General features: G+C 34.5%; 1 protein-coding gene across 2 annotated transcripts in view; it reads left to right on the plus strand.

Moving 5' to 3' along the window:
• OMA1 (OMA1 zinc metallopeptidase) overlaps positions 1-27,957 on the plus strand; it is a 71,870-nt gene that overhangs the window by 13,808 nt on the left and 30,105 nt on the right. For both annotated transcript variants that reach the window (XM_041772545.1, XM_041772546.1), the window contains exons 5-8: positions 2,163-2,336; positions 2,437-2,544; positions 5,176-5,304; positions 10,324-10,398. In XM_041772545.1, coding sequence (XP_041628479.1) covers positions 2,163-2,336; positions 2,437-2,544; positions 5,176-5,304; positions 10,324-10,398 — 486 coding nt within the window. The remainder of the gene's footprint in view (positions 1-2,162; positions 2,337-2,436; positions 2,545-5,175; positions 5,305-10,323; positions 10,399-27,957) is intronic.

A 27,957-nucleotide genomic window follows, 5' to 3' on the forward strand; every position in this document is an offset into this window, starting at 1 on the left:
CAACCACTGAGCCACCCAGGTGTCCCACCTACTTTTATTTTCCTTGCATACTGTGCTTTTCTTTTAAATCACTTATCATGAGGGTAACAATAATTATTTGCATAATTATTTATTTGCTGATCTGTCTCCTTTGTTAGACTAAGCTCTGGGAACAGAGGCCCTGTCTGTTTTATCATTTTATCTTAAGTACTAGCACAACGTACAAAGTAGTGCTTAGTATGTATTTTTTGGATAAGTAGGTATGTAATAGAATTTTTATACCTTGAAAGTAATGTAGAATAAGATTTTTTTCCCCCAAAACATCATTTTTGGCAATTTATTATATTTTTTGAATGCAAATTAAAGTTGTAATTCAGAAGTCTCAACTCCTTAGCAAATACAAGTTAAGCATTTTATACCACTAGTGAGTTTCTTGAGGATAGATCCTCTTTGACTAGTTCTTAGTGCACACATAGTATGTGCTCAATTAGTATATGTTGAATTAAAGTCTCGTAGTCTCACTTGACAGCTTTGGTGTGGCTAAATCTTTGTATTTTTAAATTTCAGTTCAACTTGAGTTTGTCTGTGGAAAGTTACCATTAAAAAAGAAATAACAATGTGTTTTCACTAAAAAGATTGTTCCCAGTAAAGATAAGATGCATCTCTTCTAGTTGAGTTTATACAGAGATTGGAGATGTTTCTTAGAGTAGTCTTGTCTGAAGCAAGTTTGAGGAAAATGTTGTGGAAGGATTGAGACAGGCCTAGTGTTAAATCAGTATGTTCTACCATTTATATCATTTAGAAGCTTTAAAAAATTATATATATGTTTGTATGTGTTCTTTTTTTAAAGATTTTATTTATTTATTCATGAGATACAGAGAGAGAGAGAGAGAGAGAGAGAAAGAGGCAGAGAAATAGAGGGAGAAGCAGGCTTCCCTGCAGGGAGCCTGATACAGGACTTGATCCCAGGATGCTGGGATTGTGATCTGAGCCAAAGGCAGACAGACGCTCAACCACTGAACCACCCAGGTACCCCTATTCTTTTTATTTTTTAACCTACAAATGTAATAACTTGCTTGATAGGAAAATTCAGGGATGCCTAGTTGGCTCAGCAGTTGAGCATCTGCCTTTGGCTCAGGGTGTGATCCTGGAGACCAGGGATCAAGTCCCACTTCGGGTTCCCTGCATGGAGCCTGACTGTCCCTCTGCCTATGTCTCTGCCTCTCTCTCTGTGTGTCTCTCATGAATAAATAAATAAAATCATTAAAAAAAAATTCAAGCACACATTTTTATACAGATATTATAAAGCACTATAATTCTATATAATTTTGTTTCATCCACTTCAGAAGGGTTAATATATAATGTTTTTTTGTTGTTTCAGTTTACATTGGTGACTTATGCTTTTTAAAAATGCTATTGATAAAAAGACTGTTTCAGATCCCAATTCTACAAAATCATCTTTTTTTAAAATACATCTCAGGGAAGGTTATCAAGTTCTTGATCCGCATGTAAAAGAAGTTTTACATTTTATGGAAATTAAAGTAATATTTTCAAAACATGTTTAATTTTCCTACACTTGAAAGGGTTTCTTATGGAATATAGCTTCAGAAAAAGTGTCTTCATTTGGTGGCTAGTCTTACTCAACATAGTATAGAGGAAATTGCGTGCCCATTAGTTTTAAAATTTCAGTAATTTCCTTTCATTCTGTGTGAATGAAACACTTTAAAATTAATGAAATGTCTTTTTTTTTTGGTAGAAGTTTAAGTTTTTCAGTAAGTATATAGGGTGTTTTTCTATTCAGTGGGTTATGAAAGTAATTTTCTTTTTGTATTGCACTTCCTTATGTGAAATCTCTGTTCCCCAGGCAATGTTTTGTTTTCTGAAATATTTGGGAAAGTAGAAATCTTAAGCATTTTCTTTCTTTATAGACTAATAGAAAAAGATGAAAGTTTTATTTCAACCAATTTATATGAAAAATATTAGTTAATAGAATTTATTCCATTTGCATTGCCTTTGCATGAATAATTCAATTTAAGGATTTGAGTGTTTAGAATATGTAGATTTTACATAATTAAAAATTAAAATGTTCAACAATAAGTAGCTATATAACTCTTCATAAAGCAATATAAACATTTTGTGGAGCTAAAACTCCTTAAAATAAAGATGACTTTTTAATCTTTCAGTGGATGGAAGAATTTAAAAATGATATGCTCACTGAGAAGGATGCCCGATACCTAATGGTTAAAGAAGTAGTTAATCATTTGATTGAATGCAATAAAGATATTCCAGGGGTCTCTGAGATCAATTGGGTTATCCATGTGGTCGATTCTCCAGATGTAAATGCCTTTGTGCTTCCAGTAAGTAAAAGTACTCACACTAAATTTTTAATTGTTAAATTTAATGTCCTTGTTTTTTTAAGGTGTTCCAGTTGCTTACATTATTTTCTTTATGGTGCAGAATGGACAAGTGTTTATCTTCACTGGACTTTTAAATAGTGTGACTGATATCCATCAACTTTCCTTCCTTCTGGGCCATGAAATAGCACATGCAATACTTGGGCATGCTGTAAGTACCTAGAATGAATGTTTAGTTCTTGAAATACTGCTTTGAAGTTAGCAAGTCAAATCTTTTAAAACTGAATCTTTTCAGGTTTGTTTTTCTTTAAAAGATGGAGTTTTAGTTTTTAGTCATTGACTAACTCTGTTATCTCAAAAAATAAGATTGGCTAATTTTGAGAATTTTTATAGTCTTTAGTATTTGATACCTGGATAATTAGTGTTTCTCTTAAATACTATTTTTATCACCTGTGTCTTTTGCAAAGAAGTAATTATTCTCAACCTCTAATTATTTTAAATTAGATTTTAAACTTCCCATAATTATTAACATACTTGTAGTCTGTTGAGAAAATTAACTATATGAAAGTGATATGACTATTTAAGTGGTTAAATCCTTTTCCTTGCTTTTTTATTCATTCTCAGAGGATGGCTTGGAGCATTTCTGAAAATCTCTGGAATGATATGTCATATATAATTAATGCAGAGTAATAATAATGATACCTTGGCATTTTACAGTTTGCTGAGCTTTTAAATACAAACCTCAATTATAATTTTAATACCATCCTCATTAACTACGTATCTAACATCCCTATATTACATATGAGGAAACTCATGTTAAAAAGATTCTAGATAACTGGAGTAATGTGTCCAACTGGCGAATTGGGACTTTAATCCAGTTCTTCTGTTTGCAAATCCAGCCCTGCTTGCTTTTACTGAAGTTACCTGGATACTGGCAGCACCTTTTTTTTTTAATGGATCATAGAATTCAGGTTGATTTATGTTCCTGTGGATACACATATGTTTGACTTGATGGGTCCAAAAAAACCAATGTGTTTGTTTACTCATATATTATTATTCATTAAAAATAAGTATGTCTCTTTTGTCCACATTAATTAGAGAAATTAATTAGAAATACTTCCTGATTGAAAACATGAAGATAAATAGTGAAAGGATCATGAAATGCTATGTTGGAAATGCAAGTAACATTAATTTTAAATGAAAATGATAATGTTATGAATTGCTGTAAAAATCATCTCAAATCCTGTCTATTCCTTAAAGAATTAGTAAATTGAAGTGGGCCACGATTTTACTTTTCTGAAGCATAAATAGGAGTTATCTCCTTCATTTCTTCTGTGGTACAGAAAAATGTAAAAAACATTTTCCATAAACAGATATGTACAAGAATAAATCAAAATAGATGGTGTTTCAAGAAAGGACTTCATCGCTGCAAAATCAATCAATTTTGGTCACTTTAAAAAACATTTAAGAGATGTTCATATTCTGTATCTTTACTTTTCTGGCCTCTAGCTCAGTGCCTCATTCAGCACACTGTTGTCATTCCTATCAGTGGAGGAACGCTAATTAGATAAGGCCTTAAAAATTGAAAATAGTTATTAGTATTTCTTTGTAGAGGTCTTAGCCCTTATCAGCACTATATTTTCTCTTTTAGCAGTCTCCAGTTTGATTCATTATAGCCTTCAGTGTTTTTTTTCTTCATTCCACAAATTCATATTTAAAAAAGATTTTTAGTTTTCTAAAACTAATAGCAATTATATTCTTTAATAATTAATAACAAGGATTTTCTCTTCAATAATAACTTTATCTTTTGTAGTTTTACTCTTTTGTGCTAAAATAATTCCATAATTGTTTTTCATGACACACAGTTTGTATAATGAAGCAAAGAATGCTTTGCGAAGGCAGATTATATTGTTAAGAGAAGTGTTCTATGTGATTATTTTAAGTTGTCAGCCATGTTTCATACATTCAAGTAATGATTCCTGTATGAACAATGTCAGCATTATATTAACATTTGTTTATCAACTTAAATAGGAAACAATGAACAATTCAGTGTGTTAAACTTGTAATTGGAAATTACTACTCAAAACAACTATTTTAACTAAAATTGGTTATTACTGTAAATAAATATAAAACTTCACAAAAGTTGATTTCCTAGTGAGAAATATCAGAGTGATAATTTTGCACACTTGCCTAAATGAATCATTTGGTCATAAAATCCAAAAGACTTTTATTTAAAATAAATTTCCAATCTTCTTCTGAATTTTCCTTGTTTTAACTATTTCATATGTTAGGTAGTGTTTAGTCTGTCCAAAGGTATAATCATAATGAGCACATTTGTTTGCTTTAAAAACAGTTTAATGACTACATTAGAAACTAAAACTTCCTGGGGTTTGATTTCTTGTCCTTTTACTAATAGCTTTGGGAATTTTGACAATTCTTTTAGTTTCTCTCCATCTTAGTTTCTTTATCAAATAGGGATAATTGAACCTATTTCACAAGATCTTATTTTACTAAATATAAGAACCATAGGTTAATGAACTTCTGTTCATATCTTTGAACCTGTCATTGTTCAGTTTCATCTATATGATGTAGGTGGCTCAGTAAATGTTAGCTGAATGAGTGAATATATATAAACATGTAAGCAAGTATGTAAGCAAGGGATGGAATAAATAAAGCACATCGAAGAAAAAGAACATGTGATCTTAGTTGGTGAAGGTCAGTTAAATGTAATTATTTAGTGTGATTATACATGATGAACTAGAAGATGTAGGTATATGCTGTCTTTTTTTGTACATATTCTCAATTTATTATGTGTAATTTTCATTATTTTGATTATTCTCAGGCAGAAAAGGCTAGCTTGGTTCATTTATTGGATTTCCTAGGTCTGATTTTTCTCACAATGATTTGGGCCATTTGTCCTCGAGATAGTTTGGCACTTTTGGGCCAGTGGATACAGTCTAAACTACAGGAGGTAAGTATGAGACAGTAAGTTGAATTTGTAATGGCCTGTGATGAGAATATTTTAAATATTACTCTAAAGTAACAGATAACTATTTTCACATACCATGAAACATAGCTACTAAATTTTAGTGTCTTATGTTTTTTCATTTTTAATAGATCTATATTTTTTAAAGATCTGTTTATTCTAGAGAGTGAGCATGGTCGCCATGCACACGCATACACATGAACAGGGTGAGGGGTAGCAGGAGAAGGGTTAGAAAGAGAAGCAGATTCCCCATTGAGCGTGCAGCCGATGGGGTTTGACCTCACTACCCACAAGACCATGACCTGAGCTGAAACCAAGAATCGGAGGCTTAGTTGACTGAGCCACCAGGGTGTCCCTTTAGGGGATATTCTTATTAATGAGCATTCAACTTAGAAAATACGACATCTTTTAAATGATGGGGGATAGATGGGTTACAAAGGCTTAGCAACTTTTGGCTAACATGATATGGAGGGGACATAGTTATTGGTCTTTTTTTTTTTTTTTAAAGATTTTACTTATTTATTCATGAGAGACACAGAGAGAGAGAGAGAGAGAGGCAGAGACACAGGCAGAAGGAGAAGCAGGCTCCACGCAGGGAGCCCAATGTGGGACTCGATCCTGGGACTCCCGGATCACCCCCTGGGCCGAAGGCAGGTGCTAAACCAGGGACCCTAGTTATTGAGCCACCCAGGGATCCCCCTAGTTATTGGTCTTAAGGAGAAAAAAGCCTTGTCACAAATCCTTTCCCTACTTCTGTCACATTGCGTTCAGACTTTTCATTTTTGTCTCTCATAGTGACTATGGTGTACTTACTAGATAACTTCCTTCCCCCAAATATTTACATTCTGATGGGGAACTTTTAAAACCTGTAAACTTTTATGGGCATGATATTGCTGAAGCTGCCCTCATCTCCTTCCTCCCAGTTAAACTAGAATTACCTGGAAAATACCAAAAGGGTAGTTATATTAGGTGTTTGTTAACTTTATTTTTTAGTGCTTATGTATAATGATAGTCGTTGCAAAATTTATTGAGGTCATTTTGTTCACATTTCACAACTGAAAGTAGGTCTTGCAATCTTGATAATTGCTTTAACTATAATTAATTATTTTATTTCACATCTTTCTTCACATATTTCCTCCTGTCCTAGGAGGTTTGGTTATTCAGGAACAATCTGTTATTTGTTTATTTAATGATTTGTGGAGCACCCATCATTGTGCCATCTGGGTGCTGTTTAAATCTAATGTGTAAAATTCTTTGAGACAAATTGCTTTTGAAATTGGATAACTAAGCCTTTTATCCAGCGTTACCATATTGTTTGGCTGCGTTTATATTGAAATAAAGGTTCTTAAAAGGAAAAAAAAAAGAATGGTTATTGTTTAGGTTATAGGATCTCGTATTTTGAATTTTATTTCTGTTATTGATATGCTGGGTAAGTCATAGGAGTTTGTGTAGTTTTCTCCCCATTAATTAGTATGTAGATTTTTTTCTGTGATGTAATCTGAAGATTCTGTCCTAAGAAAGATAACTTGTAGCTGTTTCTCCCTTGAAATATTTGATGAATCCTGCCACTTCATGTAATTCTTTAATAATTAAACTAAAAGTAGAGATCACTTCTCTTTGAATGCTTTTTCCCTAAATCAAGGCTCCTCCAGTTATTTTGGTGATAAGGATATGTTTCTCTAGAAGCCTTGCTCCAAGGGGATGCTGATAGTGAAGTCATAAAGGGAGGGGAATTGGCTGACATTCATTTGCCAGAAAAAGGAAGAAACAGGGGACTTTACATAACCATTGGGGGGTCCTATTTTTGTAACCTTAGAAGATTTGGGTATAAGGTAGCAGTCCTTATAGAGTGCTACCAGGTAGAGTTTTGAAAACTATTAGTAATAATTATGGTAGCTGTTTATGGAGTGCTTACCATATGTTAGGCAGTAGGTACACACTGTAGATTAATTATGTACAGGGGTTAAGAATATAAACTGTGAACAGATAGACCTGTTTTTGAATTTAGGCTCTGTTAGACCTAAATTCTTTTTTAATTTTTTTTTAAAATTTTTATTTATTTATGATAGTCACAGAGAGAGAAAGAGAGAGAGGCAGAGACATAGGCAGAGGGAGAAGCAGGCTCCATGCATCGGGAGCCCGATGTGGGATTCGATCCCGGGTCTCCAGGATTGCGCCCTGGGCCAAAGGCAGGCGCCAAACCGCTGCGCCACCCAGGGATCCCCTAAATTCTTTTTAAAAAAATACATATTTTATTGGAGTTCGATTTGCCAACATATAGTATAATACCCAGTGCTTATCCCATCAAGTGCCCCCCTCAGTGCCCGTCACCTAGTCATCCCATTGGCCTTCCTGCCTCCCCTTCTGCTATCCCTTGTTCGTTTCCCAGAGTTAGGAGTCTCTCATGTTTTGTCTCCCTCTCTAATTTTTCTCACTCATTTTCTCTCCTTTCCCCTATAATCCCTTTTACTATTTTTTATATTCCCCTTATGAGTGGAAAGTAGACCTAAATTCTATATAACTTGGGTAGATTACTTTACCAATTGTAGGCCTCAGTTTCTTGGTCTGTAAATTGGCATAATACTGGCTAAACTCAAAGCACTGTTATGGGTTTAGTGATGCATTTTAAAGTGAGATCCCTCAACCTAAGCACTATTGACATGTTGGGCTAGATAATTCTTTGTTGTGGGGAATTGTCCTGTGCATTGCAGGATGTTTAGTTAGCCTCTAAACATCTGACCTCTACCCACTAGATCCCAGTAGCACTTTTAACCGCCATCCTTCCTCCCCTACAGTAGTGACAATCAAAACTGTCTCCAGGGGCACCTGGGTGGCTCAGTCAGTTAAGTGTCTGACTCTTGATCTTGGCTTAGGTCATGATCTCAGAGTTGTGAGACTGAGCCCCACATCAGGCTCTGTGCTGGGTATGAAGCCTGCCTATGATGCTCTCTCTCCCTCTGCCCCTGCACCACCTGTGTGCACTCTCTTTCTAAAGAAAAAAAAAATGTCTTCAAACATTTCCAAATGTCCCCGGGGGCAGAATCATATCCAGTTGAGAACCAGTGATTATAGAACGGTTAGCACAGGCCTTAGTACAAAGTACGGACTCAATAAATAGGAGCTGTTGTCATAATTTGCTCGTTTTATCCTGTCTGTAACCCCTGGAGGTTGGTGCTGTTGCTACTCCATTTTACATATGATACTACTGGGCTTAGAGGGGTTAAACAATTAGCCAAGGGTTCACAGTTAATAAGTGTCAGCATTTGGACTTGAGTGTAAGATTCTGTCCTTTTAAAGACAATGCTTTTAACCAGTTACACTATCAGTAGACTTGGTGGAACCCTGCAGACTGCTTGTTGAAAGTGAAGACTGATACATAGTTCAGCAACCTAGAAAAGACCTGATCATGAAGGAAGAAAGTCATATACTGTGGATCAGATTGATTATATTATTTCTGGACATCACTGACGTGTAGCTACCTCTGAAAAAGTATTTCCTCTATTAATAACTCTGTTCTCAAAAGTTCTGACTATTGATCCCTCTCCTACAAATTTTAGTACTTACTGAAAATAAGAATTTGACTGGAAAGCATTCACATAAATACAAGTAATTAGGAAAGTTAAAAATACGATAGCTATTTATATTTTTTTATTGAAGTTGGAAGAAAATTTCATTTCCCTAACTAATCAATACCTCAAAAAGAAAGATGGAATTAAGATAATTTATCAAGGAAAGAAAATTCTGCTATTTGGTTAATTTCCTAACTGAAATAAATTCTCTAGTGGTGTCAGTGGTTATTATATAGCTATATTTTTTCAATTTTCTTTTAAAACTGCAAGATCAGGGGCACCTGGTGGCTTAGTGGTTGAGTGTCTGCCTTTGGCTCAGGTCCTGATCCCGGAGTCCTGAGATTGAGTCCCACATCAGGCTCCCTGCAGGAAGCCTGCTTCTCCCTCTGCCTATGTCTCTGCTTCTCTGTGTCTCTCATGAATAAATAAGTAAAATCTTAAAAAAACAAAAAAGAAAAACCACAAGATCAGAATGTTCCTTGGCCATATTAAAAGCTTGCATTAATAAGCTTTCTTAGAGAATCCTCTACACAGTAGGTAGAGGTTGTAATTGGGAAAATAGAAGTACAGGGATCCCCTGCTTTCTGAAAGTTCTTGTTATGTCACTTTCAGGCTTTTTTCATAAAAGTAAACATACTCTTTGGATTCTTTTGGTTAGTGAAAACAGGTACTAATGTAGGTCTTTAGTAAAAGCAAAGTAGAGTGAGGCAAACTTTTGGAAAGTGGGGGATACTTGTACTGTAGTATTCTTCTCCCATTATCCATGGGGTGAGGGGAGGGTGGGATATATTCAAGACCCCTAGTGGATAGGCTTAAAGCCTCAGATAGTATCCAATCCTATATATACTATGTTTTTCCCTATAAATACATATCTGTGATAAAGTTTTAAAGTTCAACACAGTAAGAGATTAACAACAATAACTAATAATAAAATACAACAGTTATTAACCACACACTGTAAAAAAAAGTTATGTAAATATGGCCTCTCAAAATATCTTACTGTACTCACCTGCTTGTGATGACATGAGATGAATGGTGAAGTGAGGTAAATGATGTAGGCATTGTGGCATAGCATTAGGCTGCTCTAAACCTGCCAGTGTGTCAGAAGGACCTTGTGCTTCCAGACCCCTGTTAACTGTGGGTGACTCAAACCATGGAAAGTGAAACTGGATAAAGGGGACTACCATACTCTCTGTGATACTATAGACTCTTCTGTAGTCTGTAGGCATAATTTTTTAAATATTCTTTTCATGTTTTTAAAATATTAATCTCTGGTGGAAGAAATAAAGGCTGCCCTTTGAATGTTAATCATGGAGAGTGTAAAAACTCTATCCTAAATGTTCCATGAAATTAATTTTAAAAATCTCACTTTGGCACTCCTTTTGTTGTAAGATAAATATCCTTAATAGAGCTTCTCTTTCTTATCTCTTCTTAGTATATGTTTGATAGACCGTACAGTAGAACATTGGAGGCTGAAGCTGACAAAATTGGACTACAGCTAGCTGCAAAGGTAAAATGCTCAGTAGTTGAGAAAACAGAATGTCCTTCACACAGTACAAGATAAATGTACATCATCTTAATGAGCTGTGGCATGAGCCAAGAATGAGAGTTGGGCTGTATGAAATTTGTCATTAATACCTTTTTAAATTTGTGCACACTGTACACTGATAGACTATCTTTATTTTACTCCTCTCCTTTGTTTCACTGATCTAAGGGTACTTTTCGAGTAAAGTCCTGTATAACGTCCCCCCCCACCCCCCGAGAAAGGTTTATCCTATTGTCGCTATGATCCTAGATGAACAAATTGAATTTTTACCATTTAAATAAACAGTAGAAGGACAGGCTTATTACTCTGTATCTTTAAGACTGCTTTTGTTGCAGCAAATGACCTTTGCTAGCCACAGAAAGCAACTCTAGGCCTTTAGCATGATTTAAGTTGGCTTTGTTCATGTCTGCTTTATAAGGGAACTGCATGCCTGCCTGCTATTTTTATCATCTGTGATAACTGAGCATTGTTAGTAGAATTTAATATTGGAAGTAAAACTGCATTTTTTAAAATGGTTAAAAAACAATGCCACTTTGTACATTAAATTCAAATTGTACTTGATTCTTTGTTGAGTTTCCAGTAGTTATTAAAAGTCCTAGCTATTAAAAATCACTATTATTTGAAGTTCTTATTAGGAGTTCTATGGATTTAATTTCATAAATGAAGATACTGCTTATTCACAAAAGCAAAAGTAGTTATTTGAATGTTATATAATGAAAGTTAAGTGAATTATCTCACTGTTTAGATTAAGAAGTTCCCGAATAGTGGGCCACAGATTGGCTATAACAAGAGTTTCCTAACTTTAATGTACTATAGTCTATGGAATTTTCTCTTTAAAGTATGTTTTATGTTCTGGTTAAGAAACCTTTGCCTATTTCAATAAATTGTTACTGTTTTACTTCCAAGAAGCTTATTTTATTATCTTTTTAAAATATAATATTAGAAAAAATATTAGAAAAAAATATTAGAAAAAAATATAATATTAGGAAGAAATCTAAATTGTTTTTTTTCCCATGTAGATATCTAATAGCCTCAGCACTGTTTATTGAAGAGTTATCTTTTCCCCACTATACTTCAGTGCTCTCTTTGTTGTAAATGTGGGAGGCTATAGAGAAGTCCATTTCTGGACTCCCTATTGTGTTCTGTTGTCTTTGAGCCAATACCACACTGTCACTGTAGCTTTGTAGTAAGATGTGATATTTGATAACTTCTGTCCTCCAGTGTGGTTCTGCAAGATTGACTTGGCTATTCTTAGTCCTTTTCCTTTCCATTTAAATGTCAGAATCAGCTTATCAAATTACACACTTCTACAAAAACATGCTTAAGATATTGATTGGAATTGTGTGAATTTGGGGATGGTTGAGTACTGTTAATAATATCGAGTCTTCCAGCCCATGAGGGATATATTTCTCCATTTACATAGATGTTCTTAGATGTTTCAGCACTGTTTTCAGATGGGGTGTGTGTGTGTGTGTGTGTGTGTGTGTGTGTGTGTGTATAGGACTTACACATCTTTTGTTAAATGTACTGCTAAGTGTTAGACATTTTTTGATGTTATCGTCAAGTATAATTTAAAAAATAAACTTCCTATGTATAGAAGTGCAATTTATTTTTTATAAACTTGTATCTGGCAACCTTGCTAAAGTCACTTAATTCTAATAGTGTGTAGATTCTTTTAGATTTTTTACATACATGTTTGTGTTACCTGTGAGTAATGACAACTTTAGTTCTTCCTTTCCAATCTATGTCCTTTCTTTTTTTACCTTATTGCAATGGCCAGAAACTTCAGTACAATGTTGATGGTGAGACTTTTATTTCTTCATGACCTTAGGGGGAGAGCATTCAGTATTTCACCATTCTGATATCTGCTATAAGTTTTTTTTTTTTTTTTTTTTGTAATCTGACTTTTTAGAAGAGTTGCCCTTCTATTTCTAATATGCTAAGAGAATTTTTTTAAATTATGAGTAGCTGTTAAATTTTATCAAATTCATTTTTTTTTGTATTGAGTATATAATTTTTCTTCTTTAACCAGTAAATCTGGAAAACTACATTTATTTTTATTTTACACATTAGGACAACTTGCTATTTTTGAAATAAACCGATTTTATCAATTATATTATCCTTTCAGTATATTACTGAAGTTGGTTTGCTAATGTTTTGCTTATGAGAATGTTTGTATCTCCATTCATAAGAGATACTGGCTTAGAATTTTCTTTTTTTGTAATGAATGTCCTGTCATGTTTTGGTATCAGGATTATGTTGGCCTCATAAAATGAGTTGGGAAGGGTTGTTTTTCTTTTCTCTGGAACAGTTTGTATAATATTAGTGACATTTATTTTTTAAATGTTTGGAGATTTCATGAGTAAAGCCATATGGACCTACACATTTCTTTGTGTAATGGTCTTTAGTTATGGCTAATCTCTTTAACAGATACAGAACTATTCACATTTTTCTGTGTTGTGCTAGCTTTTAAAAAAAAAATTATTTACTTTAGAGAGAGAGAGAATGAGCAAGGGAAGGGGCAGAGGGAGTGAGAGGGAAAGAAGCACACTCTGCACTGAGTCCATCGCAGAGTTTGGTCTCATGACCCTGAGACCATGACCTGAGCTGAAATCGAGAGTTGGAGGCTTAACCGACAGAGCACTGAGGTGCCCCAGTTTTGTGTCAGTTTTTATAAGTTTTGTTTTTTATAGAAACTTAGGTTTTATTTAAATTCTCAACATTATTGGCATAACGTTTGTCAATATGCATATATATATCTATATTTGTATTTTATATATTTTTTATTGAAGTATAGTTGACACACAATATTGCATTAGTTCCATGTGTATAAAACAGGGATTCGACAACTCCATATGTTATACTCACCGTAAGTGTAGCTACCGTCTGTCACCATGCAGTGCTGTGGCAGTACCATTGACTGTATTCCCTATGCTGTACCTTTCATCCTGTGGTTTATTTATTCCATAACTAGAAGCCTGTATCTCCCGCACCTTCATCTACTTTGCCTGTCCCTCATGCCCCTCTCTTTTGGCAACCTTCAGTTTGTTACCTTTACTATATTTTTAATGTCTGAAGGATATTGCATTCTATATATGTATTTTATTTATTTATTGAAAATCTAATTCAGTTTTATTTAAGGAGTTTCATATGTTGTGATTCCTTCCACTGTCAATCACTTTAGTTCTTCCAGAGTTTAAGTCATAATCTTCAAGGTAGCCCTTTTCTAAAGTCATGTGGTGTGCCTGGGTGGCTCAGTCAGTTAAGTGTAGAACTCTTAACTTAGGCTCAGGTCATGATCTCAGGGTTGTGGGATCAGACTCTGCGTTGGGCTCAATATAGAGTTTGCTTGAGATTCTTGTTCCCTCTCCTTCTGCCCTTCCTACTCCTTGCTCACACACTCTTTCTCTCTCTAAAAGTAAGTAAATGAATCTTTAAAAAGATGCTTTGCTCAGTCCACAGTTCTTTTAGTTGGGCTTCTTTGATCTCCACTTGAATATGCACGTACTTCAGAAATTCAACAGCTGTAATTTTTGGGATCCAGTGTCTTCAAGCAGTTTCCTTTAGGGCCACAGTTAGGGTCTGAGTAGATGGATCTGCCTAGTTCTCCATTTCAGACACCCTCTAAACGTGAATAAGTTCAAACTGTATTCACTCCTAAACTGTCAAACTCTAGCATAGTAAAGATTGTTGGGATATGCCAATATCTAAGGTTAAAATAATTTGACTATTAGTTCTTTCATAGTATTAGCAGATCTGTCTTGTGGTTCTTTCCCACAGATAACTCACGTTTCAGCATGTATATTTTCTGTCACGTCTTGTGAGCTCACTGATCTTACTTTCAGTTGCGTCCATTCTGCCATTCAACCTGACTTTTAAATTTTAGTTATTATACTATTCCATGCTAGAATTTCCCTTTGATTCTCTTATAAATTACAATTCTCTGGGGAAATTCTCTATTTTGTCATAGTTTTATTCATATTTTTTGAATATGTTAATTGTAGCTTTTTTTTAAACATTCATGTTTATTAACTATTTGCATTCTCTCTGGGTCTGTTTCTATTGTTTGTTTTTTGCCTTTGGTCTTGTTCTTGATATGCTTGCTCATTTTTTTTTTAAATAAATTTATTTTTTATTGGTTTCAATTTACCAACATACAGAATAACATTCAGTGCTCATCCCGTCAAGTGCCCCCCTCAGTGCCCATCACCCATTCACCCCCACCCCCCGCCCTCCTCTCCTTCCACCACCCCTAGTTCGTTTCCCAGAGTTAGGAGTCTTTATGTTCTGTCTCCCTTTCTGATATTTCCCACACATTTCTTCTCCTTTCCCTTATATTCCCTTTCACTATTATTTATATTCCCCAAATGAATGAGAACATATAATGTTTGTCCTTCTCTGATTGACTTACTTCACTCAGCATAATACCCTCCAGTTCCATCCACGTTGAAGCAAATAGTGGGTATTTGTCGTTTCTAATGGCTGAGTAATATTCCATTGTATACATAAACCACATCTTCTTTATCCATTCATCTTTCGATGGACACCGAGGCTCCTTCCACAGTTTGGCTATTGTGGACATTGCTGCTAGAAACATCGGGGTGCAGGTGTCCCAGCGTTTCATTGCATCTGAATCTTTGGGGTAAATCCCCAACAGTTGCTTGCTCATTTTTGATTGAATCCTGGACATTTCATATAAATAGTACTGTTGGCTCTGAATGATAATTTCTTCTGGTAATGGGGATTCTCCCTTTAGCCTGGAGGACTAGAATAGTCCAGAGTATTTCAGTCAGTCAGAGCCTGAGCTGAGACTTCATAAGTTTGAATTTACCTCTACTTCACCTTCATTCATAAAGGTATTGCTGTTCAGGGAAGTCTACTGAGGCATGGAGTATTTGCTCAGTTCCTTCTGTGTAGTGGTTTTTGCACTTCAGTTTTTCATCTACCAGCATCATGAGACTGTTGAAATGTCTACTCAGTTTTCATCCATTTTAAGTGTCCTGTGCAGCTTAAAAATTGATAGGACACCTTGGTGAACTGACATCAGGTGGTGTGTTTGCCTTCCTATGTTTCAGATCTTAGCTTCCCAAGTTTGGCTACCTTGTTAAGCCTGAAGTTTTGGCTCTCTAGCCCTGCTAGACAGCTGAAAAATCTCCTTAGTCACCTCTTTATGCATGAATTTCTTTAGAGTTCTGCTTATATTCTCAGCCTCTGGCTCTTTACTGCTTAGAATTTAACAGATTTCTTTGAAAGCAAGAGCAACACATAGATAAGACTCTCCTCCCTGAGCTTTCCTTCTGGGATTTTTGCTTTTCTAGTCTTGGCTGACTTGGTAACTTTCCAAAACCTTTGAACAAATATTATTTATACTTTATCCAGATTTTAAAAAATTTTTGTTGAAGTATAATTGGTATAGAACATCCTTTTAATTTCAGGTGTACATCATATTGATTCCGTATTTTTATACATTACAAAATAATACCCATGAGAAGTGTGATTACCATCCATTGCCAAAGTTATTACAATATTATTGGCTGTATTCCCTATGCTGTACATTATATCCCCATGACTTATTTATTGTATAACTGTTAGTTTTTACCTCTTAATCCCCTTCACCTATTAGATTTTCTAATTATGTTTGATAGTAACATTGTTCTGCTATAATTTATTTACTCTGTCACTGCTAGAAGAGGCAGTCCCTAACTTAGTCTTTTTAATAGCTACCTAATATTCTGTAATATCAGTAAGTAATTTAGTTATGTATCTATTCATGTGCTTTTGGATTATTTCCAGGTCTTTTGTCATTGTTTAAATTGCAAATTGGCATCCTTATACACATATCCTTATGTTCCTTGAGCTTTTTATAGCAGGGTGGCATTGCTGACATGCCACTTTTATTTTTAAAAGATATTCTCAATTATTATAGAACATTATGGCAAATCTTAACAGTGACATATCAGAATACCGTTTTTCTAATACCCACATCAGCACCATTTTAAATGTCTTTAATTTTTGTTAATTTGGACAAAAAATGGAATCTTGTTGCCTTAAAAAATTTGCATTTTCTTGCCTAGTAGTAAAGTTGAGAATATTGCTTCATTTTTATTGACTATTTTATTTCTTCTTTTGTAGATTGCCTTTTTTTTTTTTTTTTTTTTTTTTTTTTTTTTTAAATTTTTTATTTATTTATGATAGTCAGAGAGAGAGAGAGAGAGAGAGGCAAAGACACAGGCAGAGGGAGAAGCAGGCTCCATGCACCGAGAGCCCGACGTGGGACTCGATCCCAGGTCTCCAGGATCGCGCCCTGGGCCAAAGGCAGGCGCCAAACCGCTGCGCCACCCAGGGATCCCTGTAGATTGCCTTTTTTAAAAAAAAATGTTTTTTCTGCATAGATTTTAAAAATACATATTCTAGGTCCTACACTTGGAAATTCTAAATCAGTAACTAGATGATGAAACCCTGAATCTCAATATGTTTAGGAACTTCCAAGTGACTGTGCTGTCTAGACAGGTTTGGAAATTACTACTTTGAGTGATCAAATGTCAATTTAATGTTTTTGGATGACTCAGTAAATTAAATTTTCTGTTTTATTTGAGAAAGAAGAATGAAATTAGAAAAGTTAGTAAATATTGATATTCCTTTGATTACTTTAAAATATATAAGCTATATATTTTTAAAGAGAATATATCTGGGTAGATAAAACTATGATTCATTTTCTAAAGCACATTTAAATATTGTGGACAAGGTGACTTTTGCCAGTTGTCACATCATACTTAGTTCAAAGGAGAAAATGATACTGCTTACAGATGTTAAGTTATGAATCCATAGTGATACCAGTAATATCTTTGTTATGGAGCCCTTAGGATATAAAAAATGCCATGTCTGAGTATGAGTATTCATTTCCTATCAAAAGGAAGGAACAGTGTAAGAACCTCAGATATTATATTGATACTACCATTTATTCTGCAATATCACCTGTTTTGATGATAATGTCATTATCTGTGATTTAACACCATATTCTAATACCATGTTTAGTATGCTATATATATATCATCTGATCTAATCCTTTAGTAACTCTGTGAAATATTGATTAGTATCATTATCTCCATCTTATTGATAAAGGAACTGAAACCCAGATAGGCTGTGCTACCTTCTTACAAGTACAAAACGGTAAAGCCATGATTCAAACCCAAGTGTGTATGATTTCAAAGACTGTGCTCCAGTTTTGTTTCTGGTGTTATCCCTTTACCACAGTTACATTTCTCAAGCTCATCTTGTTTCCATGTTATTATATCCCTTGCATGCGTTTTCATCTTTGTGTTGTTCTTTTAGTAGCATTTGACACTATTAACCATACTCCCCTTTAAAAATATGTATGTATTTGTGTTTTTAGCTACACATTTCAGTATTGTATAGAAAGTTGTTTAATACTAATATTGTAAACTCATAATGGGAAATAACAGCCTTTACTGCCTCTCTACCTTTTACCCTGAAGTGAAAGTCACCTTAACTTTAGCTGTTTACCTTTATGTTTCCACATAATGTGTTTATTAATTTAATTTCTTGACTGATTAGGTTTAGACAATTCATTTCTTGTTATGGAAGATTTAATCTTTTATAACCCAGTTAATGTTTTTATGTGTTTATTTGCTATCTGTGCCTATTCCTCCATGGTTAAGTATTTTTCAGTTTTTTTTTCTTCATACTCTACTAGGATTGTGTTTTCTTACTGTTGACTTTGGAGTGTTCTTTACGTATTCTGGATACAGTCATTAGTTGTATGTGTGATTTGAAATTGTTTATTCCTTATCTGTGGTTCATCTTTTTAAACAAAGTTATGTGTGCTTTCTTTTCTATTTTTTTCCGGAGAAAACATTTTTAATTTTGATGAAATCTAGTTTAAGATACCCCAATGAAACTCTGCTAATTTCTGAGGCGAGCTTCTTTCTGAAACCTTAACCCACAAATTCCAACTACTCCTGTAGCCCTAAACTCTTGTCTTCTAACCCCTTAGCTTAGCCAAACTTACCATGTTCTGCTTGGGTTTCACCCCTTTATATTGAGATCAGGAAATTGCCTCTAGGCAGAGAGCAGGAGCAAATCTGGGGATCTCAGTACACAGTGTTTCTCTTTTTTTCAAGAATCATAGTCTTGTCTTGCCTTTTGTCCAGTACCTGAAAATGTTTGCTTCATGTAATCTGTCCATTTTTATGGTAATTTGTGGTGGGAGGACAAGTCCAGTGCCAGTTATTCTCATGAATGGAAGTGTATACACCCCCACATTCGTAGCTCATGATTGTCCATATTTTACACAAATACACTAAGAAACTTCTCAGAAGCTCTGCATACATAGGTTGGGATAGGGGACTCCACTGTAAGATGAAAAGACAGTGAGCTAGCTCTGTCTTTGGGAATTTCTACAGGGAAATTGTGGCTGTTCAAGTGTCTTTGCAGAAGAATCCTATAAAATTGGCTGTTGTTATTTAGGGGATAAAAAGGGAGAGGGAGGTGGGGTTATCCTTTTATTGGTGAGTCTCTTCCTTATTCTCTTTGTGAATCTTTCACCTCAGCCACTTTCTCTTGAGTACCAAATATGGAACCTTTCTGGAGTCCCCATGATGTGGGGCTGTCAGCTGCCAAAGAAGCAATATGTATAGTGATAATGAGCGAGCTCAGGAACTTGACTGCCTCTGTTTGAGAATCTGCTTTGCCAGCTCTAGAGTATTAGCTGTGTGATCCTGGGTGAATTTTTTTATCCTAGAATTTCTATACCTCAGTTCTCATCTATAGGACAGGAATAGTAGTAAGACCTATGTTGTAGAATTAATATAATTAAAGTCCCAAGAGCACTAATCTATCTTCTAATCATTTATATTTAAATGTATGCCTGTGTTTCAGCTGTAGTCAAAAAATTAAAAACAAAACAAACATATATCTGCCTGTTACTTCCTCTTTCTATTTCACAAGTATCCTAAACCTAATATATTCAAAATATCCTTGATTTTCCTTCACATCTACTTCTAGTCATCCTTTCCCCAATAAATATCCACCTTCTATTCAATTATTTTTGGAAAAGATCTGGAGTCCTTAATACTACCTTCTTTATCATTCACATGGAATCTATTACCACGTGTTAGTAGTCATGTCTATAAAATATATCTCAGTGTTTCTATCTCCACCATTAGCATTTTACCTGAACTGTGCCAGCCTCATGCCAGCTTTCATTGGCTCCAATCACATTTTCCTCTACTTTGCCATAAATTATAATTAGGTCCAGTCAGCTAGGATATTTACTTCCTCAAGGTAAGACCTAAGAGGACACTGGCCAGCATTTGCCATGAGATTTTTCAGATTCTATTTGATTGGCACTTTTTTCCCCATATTTGTTAATATATGCTATTAGAAGACATCTTTGAGACCTAGGTGACACTCTTTAAATTGACATACATAGCCCTTCTTCAGTCTATTATGTTGATTTCTGTTTATTAATTCAGTGTGTACTTAATGTGTATGTATCATTTTCCAGGATGTAGGGATTATATAATACCTTTATGGAGGTCAGAATTTGAGTAAAAAGCAGAGACATTCAATAAGCAATTTTTGTAGTTTAAAGTATTGTGATAGAAATACATAGGATCCCCAGAAAAAGTAGAGCAGAGAAATGTAACTAGGGATGAGAACTTGGCCTAGAGATTAGACTGAGAAAGAGATGCTTCTAGCAGACATCTGAAAGCTAGGTGGTAATTATGCTGGTGAAGATGTCTATGGGGATGTTTGTGGCATGGTGGACAGCATGTTCAATGGCAAAAATAATTGCTTAGTCTAGTAGTTAAAAATGCAGTGTGTTAAAATGTAGAGTTCAAGAGCACCAATGTCAAGAGATAAAACTGAAAGTTAGAGACTTGTTAGCAATTTTCAGAATTTTATATCTTACCCAGCATAGTGGTTGACACCTTGAACTCCAGAGTCATATTGACCTGTGTTTGACCTCTTGTCTCTTTCCCATGATTGTCAGCAAATCACTTAACCCTTCTCTTTTCTAGTCTGAAAAATGGGAATAATGATAGTACCTACCTCTCGTGGTTACTTGATTCTTACTTGTGTCTTGTATCCTCTTTTTGGACATTGATGCATCAAACTTTCTTAACTTCTTGCTATTTAATATTCACATCACAGAGCATAATAATCTTATTCCTAATTCTGTCCTTATTAGTCAACCTCCTCATTATAGCCTGACTTCCTTTGTACCATGCCTAAAAGGGAGGGAACATGATGACTAGAGGACACAGATGCCCTGTACCCTTCGTAGTTTTGGCAATTATAGTTATTGGCACACATTAATAAGTTGGTATTCTGCTCTTATATCAGCCTTGTGAACTTGGTTAATAGGAACTATTTCTGTGAGATTGAACTATTGGTCATGTGCTATCCCATTAGATTTATGAGATTTTACGGCCAAGGACTAAACAGAATATGGAAAATTCATTAAAATCAAGCTACTAAGGATGCCTCTTTGAAAATAGGCAGCTTGCTGCCTTTAGAGTGCTCTCTAGTTGCTCTTTGTTATTGGGTGTGAATTTATTTTGTGTTTTTATGTTTTTATAGTTTTATATTTTTATAGTTTTAATTTTTCATTTATAAAACATTTAATTTATCATTATATAAGTTATCAGAAAGACTAATACAAGGTTGGTAAAAACTGGTGACTCACAGAGTAATAACTAGTAGATGTCCTTACTAGCTGGCAATCAAATTACATATTTTATTTTGTGTGTGTGTGTATTCTGTGTCATTATAAAGATAATTTGACACTTCACAGTCATTTACATAAATGGCTGATTTCACCAGCAGCTAAATCATTTTTATTTTTTAGTATCTGTTTCTTAAATATGAAAAAGGAAACTGATTTTGTTTCAGTGTTTTTAATGCAGGAGCAGTCTTTTTAGTAGGGTACTTCTTGTGATTGTCACAATGTTTAGGGTAATAGAGATTTCTGGTGTTTAATTAGCATGTGATAGGCACTGGGAGCAGGGATCTTCAATACCCTGTAATGGCCTGGAGAGCCTTCCAAATGGTAGAGTTGTCCAGCCCCCCAAATTTGTAAGTGTTCCTGTTGTGAGGTGCCAGATGGATTTTTCAAGTAACCTGCATAACTGTGCAGAGAGCACCATCTAGTGATGGAAACAGGTAATAAACAAAATCTATTTTCATGGCAGAAATAAAATCAAAATTGTAAACTTTCTGTATATAATAGGTAAAAATCATAGACTTTTGGAGCAGGAAGGAAAGTTGGAGATAATCTAATCAACCTTCTCTTTTTACAGATAAGGAAATTAGGGTTCAAAGAGGTGAAGTGATTTGTCCCATAACATGCACCTAGTTAGGAAGAACCCATGCTAAGATGCAGGTCTCAGTTTCCAGGTTGGTAATCTGAGCCTTTGTCATAGCATACTGACTATTTTTGTATTCAATTTGGGTTAATATCTTAGGTGCTTTGCTTAGTGATTAAAGAATAAAAAACAGGAAATGAGGAGAACATCTTATTTACTAGGTGTGTTATAATGTAAATTTTCATAAAGCATACATCATGTGTTACATATTATTTGAACTTCATTATATCATGTAGACAAATGAGACAGGCTTTGTGTATTCACTTAATTTTTTAGTTGCAATGATTTTAACTCTGTTGAATCTTATGATAGAACTTTAGGATAGGGAAAATACGTACATGAAAGTTTGTTAAAACTTTATTGTATTGATGAACTGACATGTTGACAATTAAAAGATGCAAAAAACTTTAAAATGAAATGAATTTACAAAATGATTGAAGTCTTCTTATTTCTCTTTGTTAGGGCATATAAAATAGCTTTGGTAAGTCCAGGTTTTTTTGTTTTGTTTTTAATGAGGTATTGAGAATGGTTTAGCTGAAACCATCTTGATGCTATGTCACATTCATTTGGAAAAGAGCAATTTTTTTTTAAATTTTTTATTTATTTACTTATGATAGTCATAGAGAGAGAGAGAGAGAGGCAGAGACATAGGCAGAGGGAGAAGCAGGCTCCATGCACCGGGAGCCCGACGTGGGATTCGATCCTGGGTCTCCAGGATCACGCCCTGGGCCAAAGGCAGGCGCTAAACCGCTGCGCCACCCAGGGATCCTGGAAAAGAGCAATTTTTTTTTTTTTTTTTTGAAAAGAACAATTTTTAAGTATTGACTGGAAAATGTTGTTTAGACAAGAAATGTGTTCTACCATAAAGTGAGCTTTAGTGAGTGATGTCTTCAGAGGTATTAGGAAAATGATTGTATGAAAGTGAGAGACTGGGAGAGCTGGTTTCCTGGTAGATGGTAGTGACGGTGATGACAGCAGTGCTGGTAACACTGATGATGCTATTCACAACAACAGCAATACTGTTGACTAACGTCCCTGTACGTGAGGGGCCCTGTTTTGTTTGCATGTGTTAACTCTGTAATTTTCCTAACAGCCCTGTGAACTATAGGTGCTGTTATCATCCTCATCTTATAGATGAAACTGAGGGACAGAGAAGTTAAGTAATCTGACAACGATCTCTCAGATAGTAAGATTTTTCCCTCCTAGGATAAAAATACATGTTTCTGAAATGGAACTTTCTATGATATTGTAATGCACCAGGAACAATTTTGGTTTTCTGCAGCACTGCCCCAAAGATAATCGTTTTAAAAAGTGTTTGGTCTCTCTAAATAGCCTCAGTGTATTCTTCTATCTCTAGGAGTCCAGCTACCCTTCTGCCACAGTCCTTTGTAGTATTATCTCAGGTGACTATTTTACCCACCACATGTCTGTGTGAAATACAGGAGAGGATGTCACAAGGACTGACACAAGTGTAAGCTGTTAATGGCATTCTGAAAAATGACTCAGAACTGCTAATGTCAGATTTTACCTCTTAGGGTTATGGCTGGCAGGAGTTTTGTTGGAGAATCTAGGTGAATAGAAATCAAAATTCAGAGATACCTTTATTGTTACATTTCTAATGAAAATTTTGGCTACAGGTAGGATGTACTAGGTCTGGATTTATTTATACGTATTTTTTCTGGTATTGTTTTGACATTGGAAAATATTCAAATATAAGAATAGCTCTTCTACTATTCTACTCTTATGAATATCATATCCCACTGAGTTTCTAATTGAATAGTAGCAAATTCTTTTTGCATTAATATGTCCCTTAATGCATATTCATGCATGCTGATGTTATAGGCTGAATTAAACTAAATCCTTCTTTAATTGTAAATTTGTGATATCATCACTTATGACCAGACCTAACATCTTGCAAAATTCGGGGGAAAGTAAGAGTAGAAATAGTATCTACTGTGTTCTGGGTCTAGACTGACTACTTTAGAAGAGTTCCCACATTTAATCCTAATGATCTACTGCTTTCATTTCATTTTTAAAAATGAATCTGAGATTCCTGGAGACTAAGTTATTGGCCCAAGGTCACAAACACTTCAACCATTCTACTTCTGTTCAAATTGTGACCCTGTCACTTACTAGTTATGTTACTTTCAACAAATTACTTGACCTCTGTGGGCCTTGGTTTCTTCCTCTGATCTGTGAAATGAGTGTAATAATAGTACTTACTCTCAAAGGTTTGTTATAATGATTCAATGGGTTAACATTTGTCATACGCTTGGAATAATACCTGGCATTTAGTGCCATGTAAATCATTATTAATTAAACAAAATAAATAAGTGGTATTTTGAACCCAGTCTCTCTGTTTCTAAAATCTGTGCTCTTCCCATTGTTCCAGTATAATGCCTCAAAAAGTGTTCCAGGACCAATGTATTTTACTTAGACATATTTTCTTATATTTCCCTTGGCCAACTGTAACCATTACTAGTTCTATTTTAAGAAGGAAACCTTGTCTAGGAATTATCCCATCTTTTCTTAATGTACTTTCAGACACTTTGTAAACGCAAGTTCCTTATTTTGTGATAATTTTTAAAAATTTATTTTAGAGAGGGGGAGGGAGAGCACCCAAGTAGGGAGAGAATCTCAAGCATACTTCATGCTAAGCTTGGAGCCTGACACAGGGCTCGATCTTGAGATCACGACCTGAGCCGAAATCAAGAGTTGGACACTCAACCAACTGAGTCACCCAGGCGCCCTGCTGTAATTTTTATTGAGAAAAATGAATTAGGTTTGTGATAGGCTGAATATTTTTTTAATATTTCTGTTTTGATATATAATTATCATCTTTTTTTTATTGTGGCAAGAATATTTAATATCTTAACAAATTTTTAAGTGTATAATACATACTATTAACTATAGGCAGTGTTGTACAGCAGATCTCTAGAATTTATTCATCTTGTATAATGGAAGCTTTCTACCTTTTGAATGGCAACTTTCTTTTTCTCCCTATTCTCAGCCTGTGGCAACACCATCTATCCTCTGCTTCTATTTTAAATACTTCACATAAGTGGGACCATGCAGTATTTGTCCTTTTGTGACACGTTTATTTCACTTAGCATAATACCTCAAAGTTCATTCCTGTATTTGCATATAGCAGAATTTCCTTATTAAAAACTGAATAAGATTTCATTATATATGTATACCACTTTTCTTTATCCATTTTTCCACTGATGGGTATTTAGATTGTTTCTGTATCTCGATTGTTATGAGTAATGCTACAGTGAACAGAAGAATGTTGATATTTCTTTGAGATTTCAGTTCTTTTATATAAGTACTCATCAGTGGGATAGCTGGATCATATAAAAGTCCTATTTTTAATTTTTTGAGAAACCTACATACTCTTTTCTGTAGTGGTAATACTATTTTACATTTCCCACTGACAGTGTGCTAGGGTTCCACTTTCTCTGTGTTCTCACCAACACCCCCGCCCCCCTTTTTTAAAAATCATAGCCATCCTAACAGATGTGTGGTGATCTCTCATTATGGTTTTGATTTCCTTTACTCTCATAGTTACTGATATTGATGATTTTTAGATATACCTATTGGTCATTTGTACATTGTTTTTGAAGGACTATCCAAGATTTTTGCCCAATTTTAAATATTTTGTTTTTTTTGTTGTTATTGAGTTCTAGGACTTCCTTATATTAAATATTAACCATTTATCAGGTATATCGTCTGCAAATATTTTCTCCCATTCTGTAGGTTGCCTTTTCACTCTGTTATTTCCTTTGTTGTACAGAAGCGTTTCCATTTGATGTAGTCTCCTGCATCAGTTTTTGCTTTTGTTGCTTGTGCTACGGTGTCATATTCAAGAAATCATTGCCAAGACCAGTGTCATGAAGTTCCCCCCCTATGTTTTCTTTGAGGAGTTTCATATGTTTCAAGTTCTGTGTTTAAGGTTTTAATCCATTTGGTTGCATCTTTGTCTGTGGTGTAAAGTGAGGGTCCAATTTCATTGTTTTACATGTGGATATCCAGTTTTCCACTTAATGAGGAGACTGTCTTTTGCCCATTGTATATTTTTGGCACTTTTGTCAAAGATCGCTTGACTGGATATGCTTAAGTTTATTTCTGGGCTCTCTATTCTGTTCAAATGGTCTGTATGTCTATATTTATGCCAGTATCATTCTGTTTTAATTACTGTAGCTTTGTAATATATTTTGAAATTAGGAAGTATGAAGCTTTTACCTTTGTTCTTCTTTCTTAAGATTATTTTGCCTTTTTGGGGGTCTTTTGTGGTACTTTGTGAATTTTAGGATTTTTAAAAATATTTTATTTTTTTAAATTTGAGATATAGAGAGAGCATGAGCCAGGGCAGAGAGAGAGGAAGAAATGGGTTCTTGTTGAGCAGTTAAGCCCGTCTGCCTTTGGCTCAGCGCATGGTCCTGGGGTACCAGGATTGAGTCCTGCATCAGGCTCCCTGTGGGGCTTCTCCCTCTGCCTGTGTCTCTGCCTCTCTCTTTCTGTGTCTCTCATGGATGAATAAATAAAATTTTAAGAAACTCCAAAAAACAAAAAACCAGCTCTTAGTTTTTTTATCTTCCTATGATTATTATTATTATTACTATTATTTTAGTCTTTATTCCATTTATTTCTGCTCTGATCTTTATTGTTTCCTTTCTTCTAATTTTGGACTTGCTTTGTTCTTTTTCTAGTGCCTTTCATTGTAAAGTTAGATTAATTATTTGCTATTTTTCTCATTTCTTGAAGTAGGCCTGTATCACTATAAACTTCTGGCTTAGAACTGATTTTTTGTGACCTAAAGATTATGAACTGATGGTGTTTTTGTTTTCATTTGTTTTCAAGTATTTTTTTCTCTTTGATTTCTTCATTGACCCATTCATTGGTTCTGTTGTAGCATGTTGTTTAGCCTCCACCTGTTTGTGTTTTTTTTTTCAGTATTTTTCTTGTAATCGATTACTAGTTTCATACTGTTGTGATTGAAAAGATGCTTAATAAAATTTCAACCTTATTAAATTTATTGAGACTTGTTTTATAGTGTAACATGTGATCTATGCTGGAAAATGTTCCATGTGCACCTGAAAACAATGCGTATTCAGCTGTTTTTGGATGGAATGTTCTCTATCTACCTGTTAGATCCATCTGGTAATGTGTCTTTAGAGTTATTGTTTCTTTATTGATTTTCTGTCTGGATGATCTGTCCATTGATGTAAGTTGGGTATTAAAACCCCCTAGTATCATTATATTATAGTCGACTTCTCTCTTTATATCTGTTAATATTTGCTTTATATATTTAGGTGCTCCTATGTTGAGTGCATAGCTATTTACAATTGTTACATCCTCTTATTGGATTTATCCCTTTATTGTTATGTAATGCCCTTCTTTATCTCTTATTATAGTCTCTGTTTTAAAGTCTGTTTTGTCTGAAACAAGTACTGGTAACCAGCTTTTTTTTTTTTTTTTTTTTTTTTTTACTTTGCGTGGAGTATCTTCTTCCATCCCTCATTGTCAGTCTTTTTTTTTTTTTTTTTTAAGAGTTTATTTATTCTAAATAAAGGAAAATGAAGGATATAAACTTCCAATTATGGAATGAATGAGCCAGAGGGAAAAAAGGCATAGCACATGAAATACAGTCAATGCTATTGTACCAATTTGCATTCCTACCAACAGTGCATGAGGGTTGCTTTTACCCCACATCCTCACAATACTAGTTATTTCTTGATTTTTTATTTTAGCCCTTCTTATAGGTATAAGGTGATATTTCATTGTGCTTTCTATTTGTGTTTCCCTGATGATTAGCAATGTTGAGCATTTTTTCATGTGTTTGTTGGCTATTTGTATGTCTTCTTTGGATAAAGGTCTATTCGTGTCCTCTGCCCATTTTTAAATTGGATTATTTGGAGTTTTTTTGGTGTTGAGGTATATAAGTTATGCATTTTGGTTATTAACTCCTTATCAGATATATCATTTGTAAGTATCTTCTCCCATTCAGTAGATTGACTTTTTGTTTTGTTAAGAGTTTCCTTCTCTGTACAAAAGCTTTCTGTTTTAATGTAGTCCCAATTGTTTATTTTTGCTTTTGTTTCCTTTGCCTTAGGAGACATATCTAGAGAAATAT

The sequence above is a fragment of the Vulpes lagopus genome, chromosome 10 (genome assembly GCF_018345385.1).
Source record: "Vulpes lagopus strain Blue_001 chromosome 10, ASM1834538v1, whole genome shotgun sequence".
NCBI lineage: Eukaryota > Metazoa > Chordata > Mammalia > Carnivora > Canidae > Vulpes > Vulpes lagopus.